The following is a 13,298-nucleotide window of genomic DNA, read 5'->3' on the forward strand; positions in this document are numbered from 1 at the left end:
TACACTTGACAAATAATTACAGAACCCCCCCCCCCCCCCCCCCCCCCAAAAAAAATTATACTATAGACAAGGTCTTCCAAAAGGAGGATTTAGTGAATCTCAATTCCTTTCTATGCTTTAGTGAATGAATACATACGTATTTTCAAACATCTACTCACATACAAAGCTTAGCGACACACATACCCTTCCATGCGTGTGCATACTTACAGAATTGTAATGTAAATGCAACACACAGAGCTGTAAAATGAAATGCTGATGGAAGGCATCAATAAATAGAGATGTCTGGCCAGTTTCCCTGGGCCTCAGTGTGTCTGTCAGTCGTTCTTAGTGTTCTGTGTGGTGTCCAGGTTGACCACCTGCAGCTCTGTCAGGTTACTGCTGCTGCTGCTCAACTGCTGACCAATCACCATCTGCAACACAGCACATCAACATCAGCATGCGCCACTGAAGACCAATCAAAGTCAAAGAAAATGAAAGTGACATTGAGAAAGAAGAGAGAACATAACTCTATGCTCAGCATGGGTCCACCACAGATAGAACAATGAGCCGGATGTATAAATCTGAAGCATTCGGTTGGCATTTCCACTCGGCACCAAATATGGTGATGAGAGGAAGCCCAGTGGCCGCCAGGGGGAGAAGATAGATTTTGCCCGACATTCTACGAATTTTCTCATCGATGAAACGGTTGATATCAATACAGTTTTCTGTTCCCAAAACTAGAATATGTTATGAACAGTTTTGTAGACTTTACCCTTTGCCCAAAGTTGTTTTTAAATTTCATTGTTTAGGAGTGCAAGGGCGAATTGAGTTATTGCACACGCGCACTTGACAGAGTTGGCGTTCCTCCACGGAAATATGCAAATACATGCCAGAACGAGGCAATAAGATCTCACTAGCTCATGCTTGGCTCTGTCCACCTCCTTGCTTGTCCTGCCCACTATGATTAATTTGCTCCCATTGGAAACGACGGGCTGTGGTCCATCTTGGGTTAGTTATAAAAAATCTTTGGTTCCACTTTGCATGCCTTAATTTGTACCGTTGAGTAGCCTATTGCCAGACAATACACCTGCCTAACAGGGTTGGCGCCAATTCCAGGCAATTCAGGAAGTAAACCAAATTCAAATTCAAAATGCTCCTAATTGAAAAGCATTGAAGAGAATTTGAATTTTTGTGTACTTCCTGAATTGACTGGATTTGACCCCAACACTGCTGCCTAAGCACAAAATTATTGACATTAAATTGATTAACTTAAATCCTCTCTTTTTGATAAGAAAGCTTTTTCTAAAAGCATCACTTTGCATGAGTTTGGTCATTTGTGTTGTTATAGTGTACTGTAGCTATTGTACTCCAACTAAGGCTCTGTGAAACACAATGGTTTATATTCTGTTCCTAAACTTTAGTCATTCACTCACACAAAAACCTCTATAAAAAGCCAATCTATTGAAATCTAAATCTTGCGTGACTGAATTACTTTCTCAATAAAAAAAAATAAAGTCTTCTAAATAACATATGGCTTTCAATAACATTCCGTGCAGTGTTGTCCAAACATAATTTTAAGTTTGTTTAACTAGGCAAGTCAGTTAAGAACAAGTTCTTATTTTACAATGACAGCCTACCCCAGGCCAAACCCTCCCCTAATGACACTGGGCCAATTGTGCGCCGCTCTATGGGACTCCCGATCACAGCCTGTTGTGATACAGCCCGGGATCGAACCAGAGTCTGTGACGCCTCTAGCACTGAGATGCAGTGCCTTAGACCGCTGCGCCACTCTGGAGCCCCAAATGTCATAGGAGTAGATCCTCCACATACAGTAACAGTACAGGAGGCAGGCCAAACCCTACCCCTCCACAGTGCTCTGTCCGGATGCATTAGTGCAGGTCAGTGGCATGCTGGTTGCAGAGAGAATATGAGAGTTTCACTTGTAAAATGTAGGTCTTGCCGTACTGGGTGTAGCTGCACTGCAGAAACAGGGATCTGCATGGTGCCTGAGGGTGCCGTAAGGAATACCTGAGGGACAGCACCTAGCCAGAGAGACGGACACATACAAACATGAAGAACACAGCCCTCTCATCTAAACTAACATTTTACCACTGAATATATACAGAGACTAACATTTTACCACTGAATATATACAGAGACCATGTGCATGCTGTGTAGGCTATACCACCCCACTTTGGGTCGGGGTCAAACCCACTAGCCTGTCATAGTCAACCTCCCGACTATGTAGCTATATTCATACCAGACCTGGGTTCAAACAGTATGCGTTTTCATCCTTTGAGCATTTGATTAAGCATGCCTGGAATGCCAGATAAGATAGGTTGCACTTTTTGGAGAATTTCATAGGTTTCAAGCTCAATACACCCAGCTAAAAAAAAATTGAAAGAAAAAAATACTAATTGAACTGAGGTCTGAATCATACATCAATCAACCTCCCCCACTAACCCACAGCCAGTGTAGTCTCACCTGTGTCCCAGCGTAGCCTACTGTAGTCAAGCGTGGTCTCACCTGTGTCCTGGCCCTGTCCGTGGGACACCTGCATGGCCGAGGGGCTGGACGCGTACATCACTGTGTGGGGGCTGGTGTACATCATGTGCCCCGCCATGGACGTGGGCACAGACGACGTGACAATGGTCGCTGGGGGAGTGGGGAAAAGATATTAGTGTATGAGACAAAGTGAGAAGTTTAGAAGAGACATTGTCCACCAGATGGCACTGTATCACTGAGGAAAAGGTAAATTCTGTTCAACTAATGTTGACCCCTCATAACAGTATTGTAGACTACAACCTTCCACCCACTCAGCTCACTCAAGAGAGATAAGTTAGACTCTGGATAGAGCTTATCACACATAACCAGGGTTGTAGAGCCCTGTGTTAGACAGAGGAGAGTTACCAGTGGAGACAGTCGAGGTCTGGGAGATCTCCGAGCTGCTGTCGTTGATGTGTGTGGTGGGGTGCACCTGGATGGCCTGCAGCTGCTGGGTCATCCCTCCCTCTGGAGGGGAACAGGCAACACAAAACAGCTGGTCACTCACCTGTACACTATTCTAATCTTACTGTCAGAACTCTTATAAATGGTAGGAATATTAGTTTGCCCCACACAGTTTTGAACATGGTTTCATACACCTACGTAGAGTCAACTAAATTTCATGCCTGCATCATGCCTGTTATTTCTTGTACAGTCGTGGCCAAAAGTTTTGAGAATGACACAAATATTAATTTTCACAAAGTCTGCTGCCTCAGTTTGTATGATGGCAATTTGCATATACTCCAGAATGTTATAAAGAGTGATCAGATGAATTGCAATTAATTGCAAAGTCCCTCGTTGCCATGCAAATGAACTGAATCCCCCCAAAAACATTTCAGACCTGCTACAATAGGACCAGCTGACATCATGTCAGTGATTCTCTCGTTAACACAGGTGTGAGTGTTGACGAGGACAAGGCTGGAGATCACTCTGTCATGCAGATTGAGTTCGAATAACAGACTGGAAGCTTCAAAAGGAGGGTGGTGCTTGGAATCATTGTTCTTCCTCTGTCAACCATGGTTACCTGCAAGGAAACACATGCCGTCATAATTTCTTTGCACAAAAAGGGCTTCACAGGAAAGGATATTGCTGCCAGTAAGATTGCACCTAAATCATCCATTTATCGGATCATCAAGAACTTCAAGGAGAGCGGTTCAATTGTTGTGAAGGCGGCTTCAGGGCACCCAAGAAAATCCAGCAAGCGCCAGGACCGTCTCCTAAAGTTGATTCAGCTGCGGGATCGGGGCACCACCAGTACAGAGCTTGCTCAGGAATGGCAGCAGGCAGGTGTGAGTGCATCTGCACGCACAGTGAGGCGAAGACTTTTGGAGGATGGCCTGGTGTCAAGAAGGGCAGCAAAGAAGACACTTCTCTCCAGGAAAAACATCAAGGACAGACTGGTATTCTACAAAAGGTACAGGGATTGGATTGCTGAGGATCCCATTGAGAACTTGTGGTCAATCCTCAAGAGGCGGGTGGACAAACAAAACCCCACAAATTATGACAAACTCCAAGCATTGATTATGCAAGTTATTTGACAGCATGCCAGGGCGGATTCCAGAGGTCTTGAAAAAGAAGGGTCAACACTGCAAATATTGACTCTTTGCATCAACTTTATGTAATTGTCAATAAAAGCCTTTGACACTTATGAAATGCTTGTAATTACACTTCAGTATTCCACAGTAACATCTGACAAAAATATCTAAAGACACTGAAGCAGCAAACTTTGTGGAAATTAATATTTGTGTAATTCTCAAAACTTTTGGCCACGACTGTACATCCCCCTCTGCAGCCACAGACAGACAAGTCGCCCTCTTTTTTCCTGGAGCATAAATCAGACCATGACTAACTACATCCATACCAATACAACATGAATACCAGTTCTTTATGGACATAAGTAGCAAGGCCTATACCCAACCCCCCCCACGCTTACAATAACATTTCAAATCAAATGTGTTTTCTAAAGCCCACAAGACACTGACCTTATCATCCTGCGAATCTCAAAAAACACAAATGGGGGCAGGGACTTCTCTTACAGAGCTCCGGGATGCCCGCTTACCCATTGATATAGGAAGGGGAAAACTTGTCTCTGTCGACCTACAGACAAACTAGTCTCTCAACAGACACAGACTAGTCTATTTCTCCCGACAGACTGACCTAGGGAGACTGCAGCGGGGAATCGGAAGACGGCCTGCTGGCCCTGCTGTGTCAGTTGTGATGCGGTGAGCTTCTGGCCCCGCTGTCCCGGGATGGCCAGGGAGTGCTGGTGCAGCTGGCTGAGCGGAATGGTGGGGGTGCCGGGAGGGAGAGGAGTGCCTGCTGCAGGAGGGAAAAAAGGATGAGTGAGTGAGTGAGATTCAGCCTGCTGTCATAATGGGAGAGAAAGATCGGCTACCTCGGGACCCAGAACAACATCTCTGCGCTACTCAGTTGGTTAGCCACACTATCACTACAAGCAGACATCACAACAAGGGCAACAACAAGGGTAATACTCTATCATGTCAGTGATTGCACCACTACATGATTGAACTTTTTTTTTTTAAACTTTATTTAAAATCAAACTAAGACTTCTTCAGCTTTAAGGTGGTTATTACCCAGTATTACATGGCTGTAACAGCAGCTACCATTTCATGCCTTAAATTTATGGTAATTTTTACTAGTAGACCTGGACCTCCTGTACTAATTTGATCTCTTTTAATATCAATATTCCAGTCAGAGCAATACAATTATTTATGGCAACGCAAATATACAGATTCTAAGACCCTGTTCTAAAAAAATATTATTGCGGAATCACGATAGCCAGCTTATATTACACAGATTTCAAAATGCAAAACATGTACAAATGTCTTCCTTGTGGTTGGTGGGCTACCTACAGATTTTTTATTTTATTTAACTAGGCAAGTCAATTAAAAACAAATTCTTATTTACAATGATGTGCCACTTGGGAGCCCCAGATCCAGATAGATAGCAGATCCTATTACAAGGGGCACATCTGGCTCCAAAACACTCCATCTGAGCAGGGGCTCCATGAATTAAAAATAAATTATAATTTCAGAATTGAACTGCCTAATCTTCACTGAATATTCATGAACAATTATAGGCAGAGATCGGCAGCCAACTCCGGGATGGCCATTGTGTTGGACCTCCTAATTATTCTTCTCCTACAATGAAAATCAAAGGCATGAGCCCATTGGATGTAGATGTTTCCTTCGTGGATACTGGGGCTTTGTAATACATGTCAAATATAACCAAGCTGAAAGGGCTTCCTGGAGATGGAGATGTGAAACGCGGCAAAATATAAACAGCTGTTTAAGTGGAGACGCAAGTCACGCTACTGCCACGAACCACCTGGACGTCGTGGCAAGATGATTCAAATTGAAATCATGTTGACGGACCAAATCTGGATTAAAATACATGCTTAACCAAGTATTCGTATTTTAATATTTTAGCATTTTTTTCTCCAAATTATATATATGTTTAAATAATAACCAAATCAACAAATACGATTTGAAGTATTTGAAAGTATTTTCAAATAATTTCCTATAAATACTATTTTAAACTATTTTGAAATACTTTTCAAATACCCTAGAACCAAACAGGTCTGCTAAGCGTTTACTGTGAACACTGAGGCTGTACCCACGCCATGTACCCACGCCAGCGTTGTAGTAGGCACTTGTCACATTAGTTAATCACAAAAATTGAGGATTAGCTGATAACCACGAAACAAGCATTCTGGATAATATAGAGAATCTTGAACTATTTATTGAGCAGAATTTTGATATGCTCGGAAAAAGAAATGGATACATCGAAGCGAACAAGAGCAGACCTTTCCTCGAGTTCTGTGAGCGAAACTGAAGGGAAGCCGCCGTCTAAAATTTCGAATTTAACATCGGAGGGGGGCGTTTTTATAACTACGTCTCCAGAAGATAGCATTGCTTACAAGTATGAGCAAGCAGTTAAAAAAACTGGATATATTACCTGGGCTACTGGGGGAGGTTGAGGTCTTAAAAACAGGAATGGATTACAGTAATAAAATAGAAGAAATATGAGGGGAAAATAAGACATTGAAAACTACCGTGGACTCCCTAAAAGACACTACAGAGAGACTACGGTATGAAAATAAAACAATGAAAGACGAATTATTTGATCTAAAGTGCAGAAGTATGAAAATTTATATTGTTATAATGGGAATAAAGGAGGATGAAAACGAAAACGATCAGTCAACGGAAGAAAAAGTCAAAGTGTTAATGAAACGTAATCTCAAAATGATGGACGAACAAGTGGAAACAATTGATTTTCAAAGGGCACATCGTTTCGGTGGCAGAGCAGAGGGAAGGTCCCGTCAGATCGTACCTATGCTAACCCACTACAAAATGTAAAATGCCTTGTTCCAACAGGGTAGGGAATTGAAAAACACCCCATTCTCTATAATGAACAATTTCCCCATGAAATAATGGAGACGACGTGCCCCGTACCCCAATTTCAAAAGGCTCCAAGCAGAGAAGCAGAATGTTCGTCTAGTGGTCGATATGTATGTAAACAACCAAATGTTCAAGGACTCGAAGATTACAACGTGGCTGTGAGTGATAGCTACCTCCTGTTGTTGAAGTAGTCCCAATACATATTGACACCGCATTACACGGTACAAATATGGATTCATTTGTTTTTTACCCAAAACATTTTTACATTAACAACTTCTTTTTTTAAAATGTTTATTCATTCAGTATGGAAACGTGTACTATGTGGACTTCAAATAAAGTTGGATTTATGGTAATGCAGAATGGGTATGATGAACTTAGCCTTTTTCTATTTAGGAATATATGGACGTAATATCAGGTTTAGATTTTGGGGAAGGCGAAGATGGGTAAAGATGACCTTTTTTCTTTATGAATGTATTTATTTAATTTGAAGATAACACATTAGAAATACCAAGGTTGTTTTTTTAGTTTGATATGATACATGGCCTAATTGTAGAGGTCGGGTATACTATGAAAGCTGTTATATATAGTGGTTAGAGCGTTGGGCCAGTAACCAAAAGGTTGCTGGATCGAATCCCCGAGCTGACAAGGTAAAAATCTGTCGTTCTGACCTGAGCAAGGCAGTTAGCCCACTGTTCCCCGGGCGCTGAAGACGTGGATGTCAATTATGGCAGCCCCCTGCACCTCTCTGATTCAGAGGGGTTGGGTTAAATGCGGAAGACACATTTCAGTTGAATGCATTCCGTTGTACAACGACTAGGTAGACCCCCTTTCCTTTCCCTTTTATATAGTGTGGCCCTTGTTCGACGATGTGATTCGGAACGATTTGCTTTTAAGTTAAAACTTAATAAATATGAATAGATTTATTATAGGGTAGGACAAAGGATTATATAATGAAGAACCTGCCTGCTAGTAGCTAGCTATAGCTGCTACTAGCTAGCTGCGGCTGTTGTGCAGCAACCGAGTTGTTGATCCCGGTTTTAGAACTCTGAGATTCGGCTGAAAATATGTTAGCATTGTCAGAAATGCTACAAAAAAGTAACAAATTGTTTGTCTGAAATGTCCACGAGAGCGAAAAATTATACATTTAATAAAAACTGTTGAACCTACAAACGTATTCAGTCAAAATGGATCCAAGTCTTATTGTCACTTTATGGATGCTGTAGCCTCGTTTTAATCCCACTTCTAGAATTTGAGCTAGGTTTGGGAAAAACAATTGTCTGATGACCCTAATGCTATCGACCCTGTCAAAAATCTGGTATAGTGATTCTCAGTAATTGCAGGACGGATCATGACGAGAGGCAGAGAATTTGTTGTGTACCTCCAATCAAGTTGATTTTGGACATTTCCTCGACATTGGTGTCATATTGGCTTAGGTATGATGGTAGGGAGATTTGAATTTAACTTCTTTGGGAAAGGGGGGCAGTATTGAGTAGCTTGGATGAAAAGCGTGCCCAAAGTAAAATGCCTGCTACTTAGGCCCAAAAGCTAGAATATGCATATGCAATAATAATAGTAGATTTGGATAGAAAACACTCTGAAGTTTCTAAAACTGTTTGAATGATGTCTGTGAGTATAACAGAACTCATATGGCAGGCAAGAACCTGAGAAAAAATCCAACCAGGAAGTGGGAAATCTGAGGTTTGTAGTTTTTCAAGTGATTGCCTCTCCAATATACAGTGTCTGTGGGGTCATATTGCACTTCCTAAGGCTTCCACTAGATGTCAACAGTCTTTAGAACGTTGTTTCAGGCTTCTACTGTGAATGGGGAGAGAATAAGAGCTGATTCAGTCAGGTGTCTGGAAAATTGGCATGAGCTCAATCATGCACATGGCCGTGAGAGCGAGCTGCCTTTCCTTTCAATTCTAAAGACAAAGGAATTGTCCGGTTGGAATATTATCGAAGATTTATGATAAAAACATCCTAAAGATTGATTCTGTACATCGTTTGACATGTTTCTACGAACTGTAATGTAACTATTTTGACTTTTCGTCTGGACTAAACTCGCGCGCTTAGTGAATTTGGAATGCTGGACTAAACGCGTGAACAAAATGGAGGTATTTGGACATAAAGATTAACTTTATCGAACATTTATTGTGGAACTGGGATTTCTGGGAGTGCATTCCGATGAAGATCAAAGGTAAGTGAATATGTATAATGCTATTTCTGACTTTTGTTGACTCCACAACATGGCGGGTATCTGTATGGCTTGTCTGTACTGTCTGAGCGCTGTACTCAGATTATTGCAAAGTGTGCTTTCGCCGTAAAGCTTTTTTGAAATCTGACACAGCGGTTGCATTAAGAAGTTTATCTATAATTCTGTGTATAACACTTGTATCTTTTATCAAAGCTTATGATGAGTATTTCTGTAAATTGATGTGCTCATTCACCGATAGTTTTGGAGAAAAAACATTTCTGAACATTACACGCCAATGTTAAATGGGGTTTTTGGATAAAAATATGAACTTTATCGAGCAAAACATACATGTATTGTGTAACATGAAGTCCTATGAGTGCCATCTGATGAAGATCAAAGGTTAGTGATTCATTTTAGCTGTATTTCTGTGTTTGCATGGAAAATGGTGTGGTTTTTCTTGTCTAGGTGCTGTCCTAACATAATCTAATGCTATGCTTTCGCCGTAAAGCCTAGCGTCCCACATTTCCCAGAGAGGTTAACATTGAGCTTCAACCAATGCATATACCATTGTTGGGGAGATAAGGTATCCCGCTTTACGTTGTGGCTAAGAACAGCCCTTAGCCGTGGTATAATTAAGCAATAAGGCACGAGGGGGTGTGGTATATGGCCAATATACCACGGCTAAGGGCTGTTCTTACGCACAACGCATTGCAGAGTTCCTGGACACAGCCCTTAGTCATGGTATATCGGCCAAACCCCCGAGGTTCCTTATTGCTATTATAAACTGGTTACCAAGGTAATTAGAGCAGTAAAAATAAATGTTTTGTCATACCCGTGGTATACGCTCTGATATACCACAGCTGTCAGCCAATCAGCATTCAGGGCTCGAACCACCCAGTTTATAATTGCCAATATGCCACACCCACTCAGGCCTTATTGCTTAATTATATTATAGTAAAGTATAGCATAGCATAAAGGCCAGTGTCTCTCCTGCTGTAGGTACCTGACATGAAGGTAAAGCCGCTGGGCAGCTGCATGACCTGCCCTCCGGTGGCACCGGTGGTCTTGAGGACTGTGCCATTGACGTTGCTGCTAGCGGAGATGGGTGCCAGGTAGTTGGTGATGGGGAAGGAGGGCCCGCTGCTAACCTGCATGGTGGTGGATGTGGTGGGGGCCGTAGGGGCGTGGGTACTGGTGGTGCCCGGGAGGTTGGCCACTGTAAACGCAGGCTTTAGCTGGTCCTGGGGAAGGACGAACAATATGCATTATGAGTGTGGCTGTCAAAATAGCAAGATTCATGCATTCAGACAGATTTTATTATTTTGGGGGATTTTTGGGCTCTTATCCACTGGACTAAAAACAACTTACTGACTAACAAATCATATCATGTTGAGTGAGTCACATAAATATTTTATTCCACAAACCTTACCCCAAGGCAGCGCCATTCACTAGAGGACGTTCATAACCAAGCAATTACCATTGGTTTACGCTCAGCAGGTAGCTAGTTTCCTCCATATACATATACAGTGCATTCAGAAGGTATTTCAGACCCCTTCCATTTTTCTACGTTACAGCCTTGTTCTAAAATGGATTAAATCATTTCCCCCCCTCAATCTATACACAATACCCCATTACGACAAAGTGAAAACAGGTTTTCTGAAATGTTTGCAAATGTATAAAAAATGTAATACAGAAATACCTTATTTATATAAGTATTCAAACTCTTTCCTATGAGACTCAATTGAGCTCAGGTGCATCCTGTTTCCATTGATCATCCTTGATGTTTCTACAACTTGATTGGAGTCAACCTGTGGTAAATTTAATTGTTTGGGACATGATTTGGAAAGGCACACACCTGTCTATATAAGGAACCACAGTTGACAGTGCATGTCAGAGCAAAAACCAAGCCATGAGGTTGAAGGAATTGTCCGTGGAACTGCGAGACAGGATTGTGTCGAGGCACAGATCTGGAGAAGGTCCCCAAGAACACAGTGGCCTCCATCATTCTTAAATGGAAGAACTTTGGAAACACCAAGACTCTTCCTAGAGCTGGCCTTCCATCCAAATTGATAAATCGGGTGAGAAGGGCCTTGGTCAAGGAGGTGACCAACCCAATGGTCACACTGACAGAGCTCCAGGGTTTCCTCTGTGGAGATGGGAGCACCTTCCAGAAGGACAAACATCTCTGCAGCACTCCACCAAATCAGGCCTTTATGGTAGAGTGGCCAGACGGAAGCCACTTCTCAGTAAAAGGCACGACAGCCCGCTTGGAGTTTGCCAAAAGGCACCTAAAGGACTCAGACCATGAGAAACAAGATTCTCTGGTCTGACAAAACCAAGATTGGACTTTTTGGCCTGAATGCCAAGCGTCACATTTGGAGGAAACCTGGCACCATCCCTACGGTGAAGCATGGTGGTGGCAGCATCATGCTGTGGGGATGTTTCAGCTGCAGGGACTGGGAGACTAGTTAGGATCAAGGGAAAGATGAACGGCCAATTTTTCAGTTTTTTATTTGTTAAAAAAGTTTGAAATATCCAATAAATTTCGTTCCACTTCATAATTGTGTCCCACTTGTTGTTGATTCTTCACAAAAGCTTACAGTTTTATATCTTTATGTTTGAAGCCTGAAATGTGGCAAAAGGTCGAAAAGTTCAAGGGGGCCGAATACTTTCGCAAGGCACTGTAAGTTATATTCTTCAAGAATCAATGGATATATACAGTACCAGTCAAAAGTTGACACACCTACTCATTCAAGGTTTGAGCATGTGTCCATTAGGCCCATGGATTATTGTTTTTATCACCATGAATTAGATTGAACGATAAAAGCCCCACTTTTATTCCATGGGCTGGGATCGGCACTTTACAGCTGTTGCAAGAGCACATTTTCACTGGCTGTCCACTGGTTTCAAAAACAATGACTGCTAGGCAACTTAAACTTCTTGAATTCAAGCATTATTGGGTTCAAATACACCTCTAGATTTGTGAACAACCATCCACAACAACCACAATCCGTAAGGTACAAATAGCTAAATGAGAGAGCAGTAGTGTGATTCACATCAATGCGCTATGTAGATATCAATAATAAGATAACTGTATTGCCGTAAACTACACCAGTGGACTGTTAGCTAAAGAGACTGGTACTCAGACTACCAAAACACAGGGAAGACAGCGCAAACTGCATGCTGAACGCAGAAGAAATATGAGTCCCAACTCAATCTATTAATTACAGAGTAGGCCTAATAGTGAGTGAGTGAACAGTGCAGACCAGTGCTGAAGCAGCCAAAGGCAAACCTGAGTAAGACCCCTGTTGGTTTTTATATGTGACTGATTGAGTGGATTAGAGGTACTAGATGCCCCATGGACTACAGAGGCTTTACTGATAAGGCCCTTCACTCTCACACACGCACACACATCTGCATGTGAGCGAGACACACATGCGGACATGCAAGCACACACACACATCAATTTGGAAAATGTCTAAACCCCTGTTTTTGCTTTGAAATTATGGGGTATTGTGTGTAGATTGATGAGGGGGAAAAACTATTTCATACATTTTCTTATAAGGTGGCAACGTAACAAAATGTGGAAAAGGTCAAGGGGTCTGAATACTTTCCGAATGCACTGTAGGAGTAGTGGCCACCAGCAGACGTATCATTTCCTTATCAGAGACAAGACAAATTAGTATTCCTGGTTGCCAGCAGAAGGGAGCTACATAAACTCAATTAAATGCAAAGCAGAGCAGTGTCCAAACCACAAGTCTAATCCACAGAGAAAGAGAGAGAGCTCTACTAGTCCAAGGTTCTTTCCCTCTCTAGTTAAACAGCATAAGTGGAGGGGGTGTGTGGGAGTTGTGTTGTGCAGCTTCTCGAGCTAATCAAAAGCTTTGAATAACTAATACAGTGAGGGAAAAAAGTATTTGATCCCCTGCTAATTTTGTACGTTTGCCCACTGACAAAGAAATGATCAGTCTATAATTTTAATGGTAGGTTTATTTGAACAGTGAGAGACAGAATAACAACAACAAAAATCCTGAAAAACGCATGTCAAAAATGTTATAAATTGATTTGTATTTTAATGAGGGAAATAAGTATTTGACCCCTCTGCAAAATATGACTTAGTACTTGGTGGCAAAACCCTTTTTGGCAATCAGAGGTCAGAC

The 13,298-nt window shown here is 42.0% G+C and overlaps 1 protein-coding gene across 6 annotated transcripts in view; it reads right to left on the reverse strand.

The window, feature by feature from the left end:
- Positions 1-32: 32 nt before the first annotated feature.
- The window catches only part of LOC106576882 (serum response factor), a 46,864-nt gene continuing 33,598 nt past the window's right edge, over positions 33-13,298 (reverse strand). The window contains exons 3-8 of one of the 6 annotated variants that reach the window (XM_014154396.3): positions 10,142-10,379; positions 4,681-4,842; positions 2,890-2,991; positions 2,506-2,634; positions 1,842-2,021; positions 33-410 (exon numbers count right to left, since the gene is read on the reverse strand). In XM_014154396.3, the coding sequence (XP_014009871.1) occupies positions 1,879-2,021; positions 2,506-2,634; positions 2,890-2,991; positions 4,681-4,842; positions 10,142-10,379 (774 nt within the window). In that variant the 3' untranslated portion in view covers positions 33-410; positions 1,842-1,878. Of the gene's footprint in view, positions 411-1,841; positions 2,022-2,463; positions 2,635-2,889; positions 2,992-4,680; positions 4,843-10,141; positions 10,380-13,298 lie in introns of all 6 variants that reach the window. The other 5 variants (XM_014154393.3, XM_014154397.3, XM_014154395.3 and 2 more) reach the window with 5 other exon arrangements.

The sequence above is a fragment of the Salmo salar genome, chromosome 18 (genome assembly GCF_965601325.2).
Source record: "Salmo salar chromosome 18, fSalSal1, whole genome shotgun sequence".
In the NCBI taxonomy this organism is placed as follows: domain Eukaryota; kingdom Metazoa; phylum Chordata; class Actinopteri; order Salmoniformes; family Salmonidae; genus Salmo; species Salmo salar.